Raw genomic sequence first — 18,689 nt, 5'->3', positions numbered from 1 at the left:
AAACCTTTTAAAGCAGCAAGAGAAAACAGTTACAAACAAGGGGAAACTCCGTAGGGATATCAGCTGATCTTTCAGCAGAAACTTTGCAGGCCACGAGAGAGTGGCATGATACGCTCAAAGGGCTGAAAGGACAAAACCTACAATGAAGAATGCTCTGCTCGGCAAAGATAGCATTCAGAATTGAGGAGGAGATGAAGAGTTTACCAGACAAAAGATAAAGGAGCTCACCATCACTAGACCAGCCTTACAAAAAATGTTAAAGGGACTTCTTCAAGTGGAAAGAGAAAGCTATCACCAGCAGTAAGAAAATTATGAAAAATAAAGATAAAAGCAAGCATATAGCAAAGGTAGTAGATTAAACACTCAGAAAGCCAGTATGGAAGTTAAAACACAAAAGTTGCAAAAATCAACTATATCTACCAAAATTAGTCAAGGGATACACAACATACAAAGATGCAAAATAATAATATTTCCCAGTGTCAGGACTGGCCTTCACATTTGAGGCACGGGATCCTGGTGTTAAAGAGGATAAAATAACCAGGGGTCAGTACTGGACCTCTGCCTGTACATTGGTCCATAAGCAATGCCATGACTACTTCTCAAAATGATTATAAATAAGATCAGGAGAGCTAGGTACCCAGCCCAAGGTTACAAGGATAGTGAAGGGTTAAAGCTATGGTTTAAAACCTGATCAGCTGACTCCTTTTCCAGTGGCCCTTGTCCTGGTGAGTTTACCAGTATAGGACACCTCTGCTGGGGTCAGAGCTGTATTGGCTGAGTCTGAGGAGGAGTCAGTATTTGGAAGCCAAAGGCTCCATTTTCCTGCTGTAAAAGGCCAAAAGAGCAACCTCTCCCCAGATAAGGACTAAGGCGTGTCTGTGCTTTCTAGATACACCTTTAGAATCCATCTTTCTTAAGGGTTGGTTGGAGGTCTCCCTACCTCCAACCAGGTCAGGGAGGGGGCAGGGTCAGGAGGGGTTGGGATGCTGAAGCCTGAGAAGCCTTTCCTAAAGAGCCCCTCTCCAGAGCCCTCTGGGGATACCGAGGACCTCCCAGTATAGAGACTCTTTGCCCTTCAGCTCTGAGGGGAAGTCGTCCACAAAGATCGCCATTTCCTCTGCCAAGCTTCTTAGTTCCCAGGGTTCTCCACGCTCCGAACAAGACAGTGATACTTTTATTGTTCAGGAAACTGGGATTACCTTAACAGCAGCTGGATAAAAGGATAGGGTCTCAGAGACATAGAATTCCACTTTCTTTGTTTTCCAGGTGTGGAAACAGAGGCCTGGAAGGGAAGAGACTTGCCCAAGTTAAGGAACAGGGGAAGCATCTCTTCCTAATGTGGCGGAACAAAGGTAATTGCAGCAAGACACTGCATGGTCCCTCACTGTGGGACCAGGGCTGGCAAAGGGAGCACATCTCCCCTCTGAGGGGTAAGACGTGCAAAGTGGAGAGGAGGGTGGGTCCAAAGTGTTCATCACAGCAAGGAGAACCTCAGGTGGGTGATGGAAGCCGGAATCCAATGCAAAAGGCCTAGAAACAATGGCCAGCCCAGTAGCAATGAACACAAGTACTGCCCAGACTATGATATCCCAATATCATTTCCCACTGAAAGTAGCCAAGGAAATTTGGGGAGATGATCGATTCCAGGCCCGGGAGAAGAAAAGCACAAGATGAGCCTGGAACACTTTGTTATACCAGTAGGAATAAATCCACCCAAAACTATCAGGACCATGTCGAAAGGATATATCCACCTAGTCAAAGACAAGCATTGATAAAGATAATAACTCTAATGACCCGAAACACATCTATGTAATAGGCACACCGTTACAAAAATAATTGTACCCCAATGAGGAATGCTAGGGAGTAAACCCATAATTTTGATAACTGATAAATAACATAGAAGAGTGGGCATTTGCTTTATCGAACTCTCCTTCAGGATGATCAAAAGATAAAATGATTGTAGAATATGAGAACTACAAAATTTCTAAAGAATTTCACAGGTCTAGTCAATGATCACCAACAATTGCAAATATCATAAGAAGAGTGACAACTACGCATCATGGGCCTCTGATGGAGAAATCAATACCATCCAATCATGGCAACTGGAAGGAGGCACACAAGTTCAGTCGGCCTAGTGACAGAATTTGTTGATCTGGGAAACTGAGTCGGCAGGCTCTGCTTCATCTGTAAACTGTTTTCCTTCTTTTGCTGAGGGCCCTGATAGGCCAGGAGCACAGAGACAGGGAACTTACCAGATAGTTGGCTGCCTTCTTCACTTACCCCAACAGCTGTCAGATTCCACCAGGCTGCCCTCAGCAAGCTCCCTCATCGCTATGCCTTCCATGTTACAGCCCCATCTAGACCCCTTCACCTTGATCATGTGGCTGCATCATCACCATTCAGGACCCAGGGTCCCATGACCACCTGTCCACCCCCTTATCCCAGACCCACAGATCCCTAGATCTATACTTGTATTAGCTCAACCACACCTGGAGGAAAGAGAACACAGTCTGGTTCCACAACCACCCCGACATTTTCTGCTGACACTTAAATTTATTCTGTCACACTCCCATGATCCTCAGTTTTGGTATCCGGTAATTCACAGAAGCAATCCATAGAAGGAAATTCACAGATGAGGCCATACACACAGCCAGAAAGTATGAAAGTACATTCACCCCCAACTGGTAATGAGGGAAATACCAAACAAAACAATGAGAAACCATCTTCACATGACATAAAATTTGAAAGGTAGAAGGAAAATGAAACTGAATGGAATTTGAGATGCAAGAAGAGTGAAGAAAACAATAAATATTATAGTAACTCCAAATAGATATGACTGTGTAAAACTATAACCATAATGTCGTTGGAGGCTTTAAGTATTTTTTTTAATTTATTTTTTATTGGTGTTCAATTTACTAACATACAGAATAACCCCCAGTGCCCGTCACCCATTCACTCTCACCCCCCGCCCTCCTCCCCTTCCACCACCCCTAGTTCGTTTCCCAGAGTTAGCAGTCTTTACGTTCTGTCTCCCTTTCTGATATTTCCCACACATTTCTTCTCCCTTCCCTTATATTCCCTTTCACTATTATTTATATTCCCCAAATGAATGAGAACATATAATGTTTGTCCTTCTCCGACTGACTTACTTCACTCAGCATAATACGGAGGCTTTAAGTATTAATTGAAAGGATGCTGTAAGATGCCATGAAATTAGGGAGGGAAATAAATCAAGACGAAATGTTCTAAGATCTTGTATTGTCCAAGAGGGTGATAAAAGTATGAAGGTCAGACTTTCATAAGTTGAGGAGGCATGTTGTAATTTTTAGGGGGACCACTTTTTAGAGAGAGTGTTCACGATAACAGACAAATAGGCAAGAAAAGTGAAATGTCAAATCAAAACAATAATCAATCCAAAAGAAAGCAAGGATAGGACAGTGACGGGTGGAAACAGGAAGAGCTGGAATAAATGGAAAATAGAAAAATGAGACAGTTAATACACAAAATGTAAAAGGCAGTCAAAAAAGAAAACACAATCAGACTGGACAATAAAAAGGAAATCAAATTATGTGTACCTCACAGGAGACACACTTTACAACCTAAGCATATGCAGAAAGTTTGCAATTAAAAGGATGCAAAACAATAGACATACCACATGGGTTTAGCTCTACTGATATTGAGCAAAAAGGACTTTAAGGCAAAATGCATTATTATAGAAAAAAAAGGAGACAGTTTGAAATGACATAATTTACCAGGAAGTTAGATCATTGAAGCTGGTATACAATGAAAAGCATAGTCAAAACTATACAATGTACAAATTGACAGAACTTCAAAGAGAAGTCCACAAATCTGCAATCATTGTGGTCGGTTTATCGACACCTCTCTCAGTAACTGATGTAAGAGACAAAAAAAAAAAAAAAAAAAAAACCAAAAAAAACAAAATCAGTGAGAGTATAGAGGACTTAAACAACATGATTAGCAAATGTGAAATGATGGGCCTTTGTAAAACACCACCCCCACAAAATGCAGGATGCACATCCAGTTCAAACACACACACACACACCCCACCTCCCCCACACACTTAACGTATAGAAAAACTGATCAGATATTGGGCCATAATCAGACTCCACAAATGTCACAGGAATTGAATCATACAGAGGATAGCCTCTGACCACAATAGGATTATGGTTAAAAGTAATAATGAAAAATGCCTATTCAGGTCCTTCGTCCATTTTTTATTTGGATCATTTGCTTTTCTACTATTGAGTTGTAGTAGTTCCTTCTGTTTTTTTTTTTTTTTGATGTTAACTCCTTATCAGATATGTGATTGTGCAAATATTTTCTCACATTCTGTAGGTTGCCTTTTCATTCTGTTGATCATTCATTTTGTTGTGCAGAAGCTCTTTATCATTTTTTATTGTAGAAACTCACTCATTTGTTATATTCATTGTAGAGAATTCTATTAATAGAACATTCAAAAATTGTCGTTATGTATATATAGGATAACTACTCTGACTTATACTATTGTGGACATTCGGGAGATGTAAAAACGAATGAGGTACAGATTTTGTCCCCATGGAGTTTTTAGTGTGTCTACGGAATATGAAACAATTAGAAGGCAATGATTTTCTGTATATTAAAATACCAAATGATTTATATCCATGCATCCTAACTGTCCGTTATTCCTTTGCTTTTGTCTTTTCAATTCGTTTATTTCCTAAGTTTTAAGTACATCTTAGTAACATATATCCACAAACTACACAAATCAAAATGTGTACCTGAATCCACAAAGTGATACACCCATGTATCCACAAACACATTTAGAAGTAGAACTTCGTAGAGCCCCCTGCCTGAGGAGCCATTATTCCAACTTCCACTACCATATACTGACTTTGACAGTCTTAACGATTATGAATTATAGAGTACATATTGTTTCTGTCTTGGCTTTTTCACTCTAACTACGTTTGGGAGCAGAAGCTTTTTATTTTGATGTAGTCCCACTTGTTCATTGTTGCTTTTGTTGCTTGGGTTTTGGGCGTCACATCCATAAAATCATAGCCAAGGCTAATATCAAGGAGACTTTTCCCTGTGTTCTCTTCCAGGAGTTTTATGGCTTCAGGTCTTATATTTAAGTTTTTATTCCATTTTGAGTTAATTTTTGTAGATGGGGCAAAATAGGGGTCCAATTTCATTCTTTTCCATGTGAAATTCCACTTTTCCCAGCACCATTTGTTGGGGAGACTGCCTTTTCTTCTTGAGTGTTCTTGACTCTTGTCAAGAGATATATTTGACAAGATATTCTTAGCTGATATATTAGCTGACTATAGATGCATGGATTTATATCCAGGCTCCCATATCTGTCCCCTTGGTCTAGGTGTCTGTGTTTAGGCCAGTGCCATATTGTTTTGATTACTATAGTTTTGTAATCTATTTTGAAATAAGGAACTGTGGTATCTCCTGCTTTGTTCTCCTCATTGAAGATTGCTTTGGCTGTTGGTTGCTATGCCACAACCTTTATGAAAGGGAGCGTGACAATAATGAGCAAGATTACATGTATTTTCACCCTTTATTCAGCAATAGTGCATCTAGGGATCAATTTCAAAGATATATTGATAAATATTGCTAAAGATTATGTCACAATTTTATTCATTGTGGCTGTATTCATAATAGCCAGAATAGAAACAACCAAAGTGTGCATCAATAGAAGACTAGCTGACTAAATTATGGTACCTTCACACAGTGGCATACTCTATAACTGTTGCAAGGAGTAGGAGATGTCTCTACATTGCACTATGGAGTGGTCTCATGGATACTGGGTGTTGTTGTTTTTTTTTCAGATTTACTGAGGTATAATTTGTACAAAAAAAAAAAAAAAAAAACAACCCTGCACATAGTAATGTATACGATTTCACGAGTTTGGGTATATGCACACATCCAGGTAACCATCTCCATGATCAAGGTAATAAACATACCCATCACCTCTAGGAGTCCTTCTGTGTCCCTTCATTATTTTGTTTTGTTTCTGCTTTCTTGTGATAAGAAAACTTAACATGAGATTTACCCTCTTAACATATTCTTAAATGGACAATACCTCTTAAGAAAAACATCGAATACAGTCAAACTTATGGAAATAGACAATAGAATGGTGGTTGCCAGGAGAGGAGGGAAGGGGAATATGGAGAGTTGTTTAATGGATATAAAATTGCGGTTATTCAAAATGAGTATGTTCTAGAGATCTGCTGTATAACATGGTGCCTATACATAACAATGAAGGCTATGTTTTTAAGTGAAAAAAGGCAAAGTGGAGGGGAGAGGGTTGGGAGGACAGAGTAACTGGGTGATGAACATTAAGGAGGGCACATGATGTAATGAGCACTGGGTATTAGATAAGACTGAGGAATCACCGACCTCTACCTCTGAAACCAATATTACATTATATGTTAATTAATTGAATTTAAATAAAATTTTAAAAAGGGCAAAGTGAAAGAGTTTATATAGAGGATGCAGCACTTATCTAAGGAGGAGAGAGTATATTGAATGTCTCTCTCTCTGATGAGAGATACAAATCTGATGGCTGGGAAGTACCAGTTGCTCCATTCCTTCAGACTTCAAAGAATCTGTTGAATATGCTGCTGCATGGGTTTTGCTTATCCTGGTGTCCCCACTTCCCACTTCTACCCAATGTTGGCTGTCTCTGAAAACACATGTTCACCCACAAATACTTCTGACAATTCATTGTGCTCAATATTTGTTCCAGATCATTCCATTTTTTCATTAATAATTAATACTTTCCCTACATGTTAAGCTCTTCTTGGCCAGAAACCAGTGGTGTCAGGCCTTGATGGCCCTGCAGGGTTCACGTGACCTACTATTGAAGAGGTGCCTTTCTGGGCAAGGACTGAAAGTGGCAGAATACTGGACGGGACTCATACTGGAACATAAGAGCCAACTTAATTTTTCAGGAGTTCTGCAAGCCAGCTGTTGAACACAGCTGTTTTAAAGACTAAATTATATAAAGTATCAATTACAAGACATGCATTATACTGGAAACAAACAAAAAAAAAACAAAAAGCAAAAACTCATCAATTTTTTATTATTTTTCCTACACTTTCCTGTTACCTATGTTCTTCAGGTTATGCCCATTTGTTGTACCTGCCCATGTATTGTACCTGAAAATGCATCCCTTCCCAACTCTGCACTAATTGACCTGGTGTCAGTAGCTTGAAATTGGCAAATGCTACAACAAAGGGCATTTCCCCTCAAGCCACCCCCTCCCCCAGAGAGCCTGTTGTTAAACACTTACAGGCATACCCCTGGTTGAAATTGATCCACTCTGCAGATACTCTCATGTGGTGGATATCCTCAGATCCAAACAATGCCGTTGTAGAACACATGAGAGTCGAGGCCTAACTCACACTATTTATTCTACAAAGTGATGTTTTGAATCTGTGAACTGGAGGAGTACATGACAAAATAGATGGATATTTCCTCATTTATGACAAAGTCCTAAGATGCCCATAATTTGCCACCGTGAAGAGGCTTTTTAAAAAGGCATAAAAAGCAGTGTACCCACACAAGTGCGCTTGTGTGCATGCATTTATGGGGTGTGGGGAAGTGGAGTGGCAGGGGGGGCTGAAGCATCAGTATCAGGCCTAAAAGGTTCTGCATAGAAGGACAGGCGGGACTCAGAAAAATGAAAGGGTACAGGACAAAGGGGCTCACTCCTTCTCCCAGTCTCCATCACTTTATTTCTCTTTTCCTCCCTCTTCTCATGCCACATCCTTTAACCCCAAATAGAATTTCCCTTTTACCAATTCAGCTGTGAGACTGTGGCGCACCTAGGATGCAGTTGCACAACAGGGCTTTAGTCCTTTTCCACGTGACACAGCTTCCTTCCTCTGTGATTATGTGGGCTTGTTTATCTAATATCTGGGAGAAGAGGGGTTTCGGGTCACTGCTTTAAGGGGCAAATCAGGGAAGGGAGGAAAGCTTGAGATGGATGTCAGTCTTCCCCTATGTGCCAAGTGGCTTTGCATGTTTAGCTGGGATTAGATAAGGCTGATTAGAAGCCTGACTTCTCAAGGCCTGAAAGCATAAGTTGTCATCACCATCAGTCATCTTGGGTAAATATGAGGGAGGCAAGGAAGGAGGGAGAAAACACAATGGGAAATAGCGACGGGGCATATCCAATTGAGCTTTCTGCCTTTGGGGCAGGGTCGCCAGCTCTTCCTTTGTTTGGAACATCAGCAGAGGACTGAGAAACAAGTGGAGGTAAGATCGGATCCACTACTACATGTTGTTACCTTGAGTACAAAACAAAGAGACTATTTTTGAGACTCTTCTGACTGGATGTCTGCCTCTTCAAACTTTGAACCTTTCATTCAATGGTTTAGATATATAGAGATAGATAGATAGATAGATAGATAGATAGATAGATAGATAACTTTTTAGAAGGTAAATTATTAGCTAATTCAGGGCCTGGTAAAGAGAAGGGAGTCCTCTCCCACCCATCTTTGGCTAAAAATTTCCCCCAAAACACTTGTGCAAGTGGGGGGTAATAATGCCTAGCTCAGAGACCTGCTGTGAGGCTATATGTCTTCAGCATACAGGGGGCACAAAATCAAGAAATGATATTGATTCTTCCTCATATTTCATGGGTCCTTCAAAAATAGGCTCTGGGTCTAATTCACCTCCCCTCTTTGATTCTTCTGGCCCTGGTTGGCTTCAGTGTCCCCCACTGTAAAATACACATTGGACTAGAATCAGCCTGGCATTCGCTTGGTCATAGTTGGCCTGAATGGATGTTTTCCTTGGCTCATGTAGAGGTCTTAAAGAGGAAACCAGAGCCAACATTTTAAAATTGAGATATTTTACGTAGATATCTGGAATTCCATTTTCTCTTGAAAAATCAGGAGATGTGGCAATGCAGAGTCTACATTCCTGCATGGCAACAATCGGCTAGAGCCAGGTGCCACCTGGCCCCTTAGGTAGAAAATGCACTGTCAGTTGACCAGAGCCTATCTGGGCTGTTCCACTCATTTATAAGACCTGCTTGACCCTGCAGACAACTCAATTTGGGGCCCTATGGACAGCTGGAAACAGTCTGTGCCAGGCAGAGGGTAGGCACTTACTTGCTCAATGAGTAAAAACCCTTAACGCCTTTTTCTTTTCCCCACTACCATTTTCTTCTCTAGTCGTGTTACGAAATCCCAGTTATTGAGTAGGGGGATTCTCACTTTGGAAAGCAAATTGAACAAGTCCACCAGAGTCAGGATGGTCTACGTTATACTGTGGTAACAAACAACACCTATATCTCACTGCCTTACAACAACAAGGGTTTACTATTTGTTCACACACATAAACCTAGATACAAAATGAAAACGTCCTTGTATTTTGACAAGCATGGATACGTACATGAGTGCACAGCTATGTTTGCGGTCACAAGTCAAATGAAAACTCTGGCATATGAATGTATGACCTTTCAGAGAACCCTATTGAGAGAATGATCAGCTTCAGTCGCACAAAAAGGCCCCAGAATCCAAGGCAGTAAGGGATGGCGGTACAAGAATATCCACCCTCAGCCAAAAATTGCCCCCTATAATAAAAAGGGCCTGAAAAAGCCTGTAAAAGAACCTGCAGGTTAAAAAAAAAAAACATGTTAAGCATACTGGACATTAAACACTTTGCAAATGCATAAATAAGCAGTACTCTAGTGAGGCCTTCTCTTCTGGGCTTCTAGCTCAAGAGGGAGATGCACCCCAGATGTCCAATAGGCAGAGAAATAGTGGTGGCTGGCCTGGGTCTCAGAGAGGGGCTAGGAGGCTGGAGTCCTGTATCTCCAGCAGGAGCTGCAGATAGAAAGGAAGGCATCAGAGCCAGGTCAGATCCATTTCCTCTCCTGGCTCCCCCCTCTTTTTTGTTCCACCCAATCTAGGCTTTGTCACCTGGACTTACAGACTACAGCACAGAACTCTTCCTCGCTGATTTGCTCATCTCAGGTCTTGCCTCCTCCAGTCCCTCCATCAGAGCCACCACATTTCTTTCTGTTGAGCCCAATATCTTTGAATATACTCCTCCCTAGCTCACACATTCCCTGCCTCCTCACCACGCACAGTTTCTGGTCTAGCCCCTAAGCCTGGCATTCCAGACCTCTGTGATTGGCAGCCTCTCCGGCTTCGCCCCCTTCTGTTCCAGCAGTTCCTCCTTCACTCAGGTTGCTGCTTCACTCGTGCACCATACCCCATCCAACATTTTCGTCTAGGAATGACCATCCTTCCCTCTCAGCCTTCTCAGGCATCTACCTCTCCTCAGACTTCCTCTGTTCCTTCCTCTCCAGGCTCATCAATGAAATTTAGCCACAAAACACAAGGGAAGTGTAAAGGCATCCAGGCTCCACATGGAGACTGGAATCAGAGAGCAGATCACCCTCCAGCCTAGGCTCTCATCACCTATGCATATCCTGCCCACCACAGCAGAACTGTAGGGGTGTGGATAGAAAGCTCTGGGCTGGGAGTGAGGGGACCTGGGTGTTCCACTTGATAGGCTGCATGCCCCAGGGCAAGTCCCTGCCACTCACGGGGTCTCGGTTTCCTTGTTTCTTGATGCTAGGGTGCTAGGGGCATTTGCTGTTGAGCACGGAGCTCGATTGAGTGAGCAACCATCAACTGCCATCTCCAGCATCAGACTGAGGAGCTTGGGTGCCTGGGCCCAAGGAGGTTCAACCCACCAACTCTGACCTCCCAGTTAGGCCCTGCTTACCACAATGCCCTCCCATTTCCCAACCATCCCCACCACTCCACGTTCTCCTTTCAAGGACCGGGCTACCTGCTGCCACGCAGGGCTGTAGCAGGAAGATGGAGCCAGAAGACTCCTGGGTAGAGTCTCTCAGAATCAGCAGAGCCTCGGCTGCTTCCAGCTTCCGCTGCCACTCTGAGGCAGAAACCAAGTCCTGGTCAGAGGCTTCAGGAGCCTGCCAGGGAAAGGGTGTGAGAGGATGGGAAGCGAAAACCCACGCCTCCCCACCTCATGTGGCAAGTGCCCCTTCAGTCCCGGGTTCTGCTCAAGGCCCCACCCCCACCCCAAGGCCATCTGCTCTTCCCATTCACTAAGCTTGGCCCCTGCCAGGGTTGTGGACCCCGCTATTTTCCCAGAATCTGTGGCTGCAGTAGGACAGGGCCAAGGATGGCACAGGGCTGGAGGACCAGGGTTGAGCATCTAGAAACAAGAAGAGAGGCCAGAGGATTAAACCCTCTGGCAGGCAGACATATACTACCAGTAGAGAGAGACAGGGCCAGGACTTTGCAATATCTGGATGTGGGAGTCTGAATGCCTGCTGGCTATTAGTCGTTGTGGCTCGCACAAGTCCTTTCCCCTGTTTGGTCTGTTTTCCTTCCCTTTCTATGTCCTTCTTCTGTATCTCTCCTGGAACACTAATTCCTGCCAGCATTTCCAAAACTCCCAGGGCCACAGTGACGATTATGGGAAATCACAGGTGTCTGTGTTTTAATGTGCAAGGCACCTGGAGGGATGTGATCGCTGTCCCTTGTGCAGGGACTGGTTCTCACCTCCATATTCCCCAATCCCCATGGAACTTGAAGGACCAGCTTGGCTCATCTAATGGGCAGGAAGCTTTCTCTAATGACCTCTGGACTCCCCACCCCGGGCCTTGTGACCCTCACCATCGTGGCCCTCCTTTCAGCAGGACCTTCTATCCCATCAATGTGTTTCATGTGGAATAATAGCCTCCATTAGTTGAAGTCCTGCTATGGTGGCACGCCTTGGCTTAGTCCTCTTGTCAGTGCTATAGGTGTAGGATATTGTCCCTATCAGTACACCGCTAGGGAAACGGAGGCTGGGAAGTGTAATGTCACTTGTCATAAGCCTCACGAATAGGCAATGGCAAGGCTGGGAGAGCCCTGCCCGTGCCCGCTAGTCCGATATGCTGCCATCTCCACACGCCCCTCCTCCTCCCCCTGCCACTTCTTGTCCTGCTCCTCTCCTCCCCCTCCTTCTCCTCCTCATTGGCTGCCTCCTCCACTCCTTCCTTCTCTCTCCCACAACATCAAGCACAAAGGCTGGGCACACAATAACATAATATACAACTAGCTCCATGTCCCTTCTCACTTTACTCACAGGCTGCGCAGGGCAGGGATCCTGTGGGTCTTCCTCGAAACAGAAATTGTTAGTTGCATCCTCAAGGCTGCTGGAGTCCAAGATGGAGACAAAGGTTTTGGGGCCTGACCAGTCAGCAGAGCTCCTTGGGTGCTTGCCTGCAGGAGCAGAGAGCACAGGGTGGAGTCAGGCACCAGGCCGGCCACGGAGAGGACATATGTATGGGTATGTTCTGGGATGAGGATAGGAGCCCAGAATGTCAGGGCTGAGAAGACCTGGAAGACCAGCCAGTTCCCACTCTTTATTTTCCACCTGAGGAACCGAGGCCCAGAGAGCAGAAATGGTATTTTCCCAAGGTCACACGGCAAGCTGCAGTAGGGTTAGGGAGGGAACCCCTGTCTTCAGGACACAGAGAAGAGTCTGGGCAGTGGGTGAGATGGGAACCTCCCCCACAGGCCCCAGACTCTCCTTACCTCCCCGGGGGCTGCACAGCGGTGGGCCTCAAGCTGGGACATGAGGTTCTCCTTCCCAGCTGTGGGAAGCTGGGGACACTTTAGGTGAGCCTTTCCCCCTGACCCCACCCCACTCTTCCTCACCCCCAGTCTGAGGTCTCATCTCATTTAGATGGACCATTTAGACCACCCCACCCCCCATTCTCTCCTTCGCACCCACACTTGGTAACTAATATTGATGAAGTTTTATAGGTGGGACAGCTAAAGGACCGAGGAGTAACTTGCCAAGGCGACATCAAAATTGGGTAGTAGGACTGGTGACAGAACTGCTCAATGATCCCTAACCCCAAACTCAGATGTTCTCCCTGGCCAGAGACACTCACTGATGACTCCTGCTTGAATGGTCAACTTTGTGACATGGCCGTGAGCTTTGGGAAGGGAGGCCCCACTCCTTGTCAGTCCTTGAGCCAGATGCCTCTTTAGGTGTGCCCCCTGCTCCTTGTTCAAGGCACTCTCAGCAGGCAAGACACTGCGGTGCTCCCTAAAGTGGGGAATTGCAGGCCTACAGTCAGTCACATTTAGAGGAGGCCCACGCACCCACCCCCCCCCCCCACACACACACACCCTTTGTCAGACACCATACTCACGAGAAAAAGGCACACTTGTGACAATCGCAGGCCTGGAAGGGGCAGAAGTGCTCCTGGTCCTTGATTTGCTCAGTGAAGCCGTGGTTGTAGCAGTGGACACAGCGACTTACAGCTCTTTTGGGGCCAAGTTCAATCCCCCATGGGGCTCCGGTCTCAAGACCAGTGGGGGAGTCTGAGGGGCAGCAGGGCACAGCAGGCATCTCATTGGGATCCATGGTTCTAGGGCCAGGAGCGGAGGTCAGGATGGCTACATGATCCCCTTACCCTCAACGTACTTCCTCTGCCCTTTGAAAACCCCACCTGAGGTGCCTGGCTTTCTCCTTCACCCAGCTCACCGCTGAAATCAGATCCCATCCACCCTTCTTGCTCACAGAGCCTCCTTCCCAGGAAGCCCCACTCACACACAGTCTCATTCCAAGAAACTCTTGGCATGGTTCCTGTAAACTTTCAATCCAATCATTATTCTCGTTGCTTTCCTTCACTCTACATAGACCCCATGTTCAGGCATACTCATGCACTCTTGTGCCCCCTTCAACAATTACTGCCCTCCCCTTCCCGTGTATCATCCTGTACTCAGCCATACTGCACTATTTTTCCTGGTCTCCACCTCCGCAATTGTCTTCCTGACCTCCTGCATTCATTCACTCCCTACTCATGATTCTAGCCCTAGCCCCCCTAGCCCCCCTCCCCCCTGAATTCTATTATTAGTCTCATGTATGTCCTACATTCAACTTTCCTCTCACACCTCATTCGGACTCTCTTCTTGCACCCTACCGTAATCTTAATTATTTTCTCACACACACCCCCTTTAAGCTGACACCCCCTTTGCGCACCACGAAATTATATTATGATGCTGGATCCCAAGCCCCTCTTTCAATAATTATTTTTATTCATCCCTTCCAGTATTTAGTGACCAGATCCTCGTTGAGCCCCCTATCCAATGCCAGACCCTGATCTAGTCAACAGCCAACTCCTCACTGCACTAATTGCTTTCTTCCGCCAACACACCCTCTTTGCTTTCATGCAAACCCACGTATTCCCTGAACAACCTCTCAGCAATCTTTCACACTCCTCTTTCCTCTTCACACTTCAATGGTCCACCTCCTGGTCCCTCACACATGGGGTGCACCACCGCATCTCAGGCAGCCCAATCATTCGCTGCCACTACCACATCAGAATCAAAGGCAGGGACATGAGCTCCACCTCAGGTTCCAGAGGCCAGGGGTCAGGGGGCTGAGGCAAGGGTTTCCTCCCACAGGCATTTGGTGGTTGTTGGTTGGTGAGGGGGGCGGCGGGGAGTGGGGCAGAGTGCGAGGTATATCAGGAGCTGGCGGAGGTACCCCACTGAGGTGGAGGAGAAGAGACACAGTTGGTCATCCCAAGCAGGAGGGAGGGAGGAATAGAGGAAAGGACGGAGGGGTGAAAGAAGGTGTGTGGAGAACGAGGGTCGAAGGGTCGAGGGTCCGATTCCTAATGCCAGCTGAGGTAATGTTACCTCAGCTTCCCATAGATCAGAATCCAACAGCAGGGACAAGAGGTGGGAAGGAGGACCCAGCTGTCTCTCGCTCTCACTCTCTCTCTCTCTCTCTCTCTTTCCCGCCCTTCCCACAAAGGCCAATGAGCTTCCAGCGCTGCCTTCCACCTCCCAAGCTGAGGCCAGCGACCAATGAGCTTTGAGTTCCATCGAAGCTCATCCAACAAAGTCCCGCCCCCTCTCCTCTTGCCTTGGTGTGGCGGCTTTACCAAACCAGACTCTAACTCGTGAAGTGAAGTGAAACTTTGTGCTTCCCAGACACAGGCTGGCAGGCTTTTCTCTCTTTGGATGTGAAATATTACATGTGCGTGCATATTTAACTCATGTCCTTGGTATTCTGTAACTTACCTTTACAAAATTCACCGTGTGTTTTTAAGATTCATCCATACTCCCCTGTCAGGGATTGTCAATGGGCGGCGGGGTCCCGGGTGGTGTGGGGGGATTCTGTACCCCCAGGGTACATTTGGCGGTGCCTGAGTCATTTTGTTCCATCTTTGCGTGTCTCCGTGTCTGAGCTCCCTCTTCTGTTCCACAGATAAATTTGTCTATAACTGTGCCAGTACTACACCATCTTAGTTTTTACCTCTTGATATGACATCCTGATCTATGGTTGGGCAAGTCCCCACATCTTATTCGTAATCTTCAAGCATATCTTCCTTATTCTTCCCTTCCAGTATAAACGTCAGAATCAGCATGCCACGTTCCTTGAAAGCTCATTTGTAACGGTTTGGGGTTGCATTTTCTTTAAATCTGTGGATGAGCTAGGGGACAATTGACTATCTTCAGGACACCCAGCCCTCCTAGTCACCAACATGGCATGTCTCTCCAGTTAGGTAGGTTTTCCTTAACGTTTTAACCTTTCAGTTTAGTGTTTAGTTTTATCTTTTGTACATTCAGATCTTGTACATCCTTTCTTGCATTTATCCCAAGATATTCTAGAGTGTTGTTGCTCTTGTACTTGATACCTGTTTAAAATGGCATTTTCTGATTGTATCTAACTTATAGGAATCCATTTGACTGTTTAAAAACTATATCGACCTTAAAGTCAGCCACCCTGCTAAATACTCTGCGATATCTAATAATTTGTCTTTAGACATTCTGCTGTTTTTCACGAATCTGTGAGTTACAGAAGCACAGTAATCAATGTACAGGTTTCTCAAGCCTCTACCGGCTAGCTCGGGCCTCCACACAAGGCTGAAGAGACATGACGAAATTGGACCTGAGTTTTCCCTCGTATTAAATAGAATGCTGCCAACATTTCCATAATAAAATATGTTTGCTGTTTCACTGTTTTTTTTTTCTCCCTCCCTTCCTCTCTCCTTTCTTTCTTCTCCTTTCTTCTTCCTTTCTCTCTTTCCTTTCTCCTTCCTTCCTTTCTTTCTCTTTTCTTTTTTCTTTCCCTTTATACAATTAAGGAGCTTCCCTTATATTTCCAGCTTAACGAGTTTGTTTCAAAAATCATGACTAGATATTGAATTTTACATTTTTGTCTCTATTGAAATGATCAAGGGTCTATTTGTCTAGTCTGTTAATACAGTGGCTGTTATTTGTAGATGCTTTTTTTCAAAATCTTTAATGAAACTTCTAATCACAAAATGACAAAAATCATAAGCATGTATCTTAATGAGTTTTCAAAAATTAAACATACACATTCAGTTAGCACCTAGAGCAAGCAACAGAATATGTTGGCAACACATAAATCTCTCTCTTGCCCCCTTCCATCTATAGTTGTTTTTTGTTGTTGTTGTTGTCGTTGTTGTTCTTAATGTGAATCCAGCTTTGCTCTCTTAGGACAAATGTAGCTTTGTTATGGTGGATCATCTTTTGTAGATGCTGGTGGGTTCAGTTTGCTAAAATTTTGCTTAGGATTTTTGTGTTTTCTGCTCATGAGGAAGATCAACCTGAAGTTTGTCTTTCTCATACTATCCTTGCTGCTTCCAGCATCAAGGTTTTCTAGTCTCATAGACTGAGTTGGGGGATAGGTTCTCTTTTCTATCCTCTGGAAGTTTTTGTATAACATCGGGATTCTCTGTCTTGAGACTTTATTAAAATATTACCAGTAAACAGCTGCGGGGCCAGTTTTATTCATTTTTTTTCTTAAGTTGTACTGTGGATAGTTTCAAGTGTATACAAATAGGGTTTGTACAGAAACTTACAGTCTCCAGGTTCATTACAGTAGTGCTGTTGGTCCTGGCCCATTAGCTTGCATCAGAATCCAAATAAGCCAAAGAGCTTGTGAAAACAGATTGCTGAGCTCTACATCTACAGTCTCAGACTAAAAAGTCAGAGGTGGGACCCAGAGTTTGCTTTTCTGACAAGTTCCCTGGTGATGCAGATGCTGCTGGAGGGGGAGCCACCCTTTGAGCACACTGTACAAGAGAGAATAGTGAGGGCGCCTCCAAGTATCCATCACTGGGCTGCAACGATTAACAACTCATAGCCAATTTCATTTCATATATATCTTCTCCCCTCAGTCTCCTCCAGATAATTTTCAAGGAGATACCATAAGCCATCTTATTTTTATTGTGGAACACTTCATCATGTAACTCTAAAATATGAGAGATTCATTTTCCTCAACTATCCATTTGAAAAGAGATTCAAAGCGCACAAAGTGGAAGAGTGAACATTCTTTTACCTAGATTCCATATTATCCTATTGCTTTATCTCTCCCTTTTTCTTCTTTTTGCCTAACCACCCAGGTTCCAAACACCCTTGTCTAACCATATTATTATTGTCACGTTGAAGAAATTTAACAGTGGCATGGTAACATTATTAAGTCCATACACACTCCATATTCAAATTTCCCGCACTTGTCCCAATGATGTCCTTTTGAGGGTCAACAGTTCAATCAAGTATCATGCATTGCATTCAGTTGTCATGTCTCTTTAGTATCTTCTAGTCCCAAACAGTCCCTCAACTTAAATCTTCCATGTCAATGACATTTTCCAAGAGCCTAGGCCTGTTTGCTTCCAACGTGTCCGCAATATGGCCTTGCCTGATATTCTCCTCTCATTTAGATGATTTTGGTTTAACATTTTTGGCAAGGATACTAAATAGGTGATGGCTAGTTACATTACATCACATCCGGAAGCTCCCAAGGTCAGTTTGTCTAGCTGTCAGTGCTGCTATTGGCACTACTCAGTTTGATCACTTATTTATGGTATTGTTGGGCAGCTCCGTCCATTGTAAAGATACCTTTGTCCCTCTGTGACTTACAAGCAGTCCGTAGCATGACATTTTGATACCGTGTGGGAATTCTGTTTCCTCCCCACAGAATTTCACCTCTTGGCCTTAGTTTTTGTTGCTGGCTCTAGTCTGATTTGATTCTTACCTTGGTGTTGGAAAATGATGACTTTCTATTGATATCATTCCTTTCTACTTTTTCATTGACAGACATTTTGCTGTAAAGATGAGCATCCCAGCCCCCAGCCCCCCACCTTGTTGCTGTTGCTGCTGTTGTGTTTGCAACAGCAGAGAATGATGAAAAGTTATTCATTTGTTGTGCTCAAAGAAATATAAAGAGAACAAAGTGGACAATATCAAGAGAAATGTAAACAAATTTAAGATGAATTTGGTAAGAAGTTCTCTAACAGTCCAAACATAATGACAAAATCTAGTGCCTGAAATTAGCAACAATAACAGCAACAACGTTTTTAACAATTGTTTTTTAAAATTTCCATTTCCCTGATGAAGTATGATGCTGAGCATTACTCTCTCAATTTCCATCCATTTTATTGGTTTTTAGCATGTTTTGGTTATTAGTATTGACATTCCATTGCAAAATAATAATATTTTCCACACGGGGTCATTATGGGGAAAAAAAGAGAAAAGAATGGGGTCATTTTAAGTACATGTCTTGGCAGAACATAAAGACTCCTAACTCTGGGAAACAAACTAGGGGTGGTAGAAGGGGAGGAGGGCGGGGGGTGGGGGTGAATGGGTGAC

At 44.1% G+C, this 18,689-nt stretch overlaps 1 protein-coding gene across 6 annotated transcripts in view; it reads right to left on the bottom strand.

Moving 5' to 3' along the window:
* Positions 1 to 9,322: 9,322 nt before the first annotated feature.
* Positions 9,323 to 18,689, bottom strand: part of LOC140627226 (doublesex- and mab-3-related transcription factor C2-like) — a 30,749-nt gene continuing 21,382 nt past the window's right edge. For 2 of the 6 annotated variants that reach the window (XM_072815284.1, XM_072815283.1), the window contains 5 exons: positions 13,211 to 13,429; positions 12,947 to 13,104; positions 12,133 to 12,269; positions 10,825 to 10,969; positions 9,323 to 9,848 (listed from right to left, as the gene is read on the bottom strand). In XM_072815284.1, the coding sequence (XP_072671385.1) occupies positions 9,736 to 9,848; positions 10,825 to 10,969; positions 12,133 to 12,269; positions 12,947 to 13,104; positions 13,211 to 13,425 (768 nt within the window). In that variant the 5' untranslated portion in view covers positions 13,426 to 13,429 and the 3' untranslated portion in view covers positions 9,323 to 9,735. The other 4 variants (XM_072815286.1, XM_072815281.1, XM_072815287.1 and 1 more) reach the window with 4 other exon arrangements.

The sequence above is a fragment of the Canis lupus genome, chromosome X (assembly GCF_048164855.1).
Source record: "Canis lupus baileyi chromosome X, mCanLup2.hap1, whole genome shotgun sequence".
NCBI classification, from domain to species: domain Eukaryota; kingdom Metazoa; phylum Chordata; class Mammalia; order Carnivora; family Canidae; genus Canis; species Canis lupus.
Note: the sequence above shows the minus strand (reverse complement) of the source record. Positions and strands in the feature narration are given on the sequence as shown.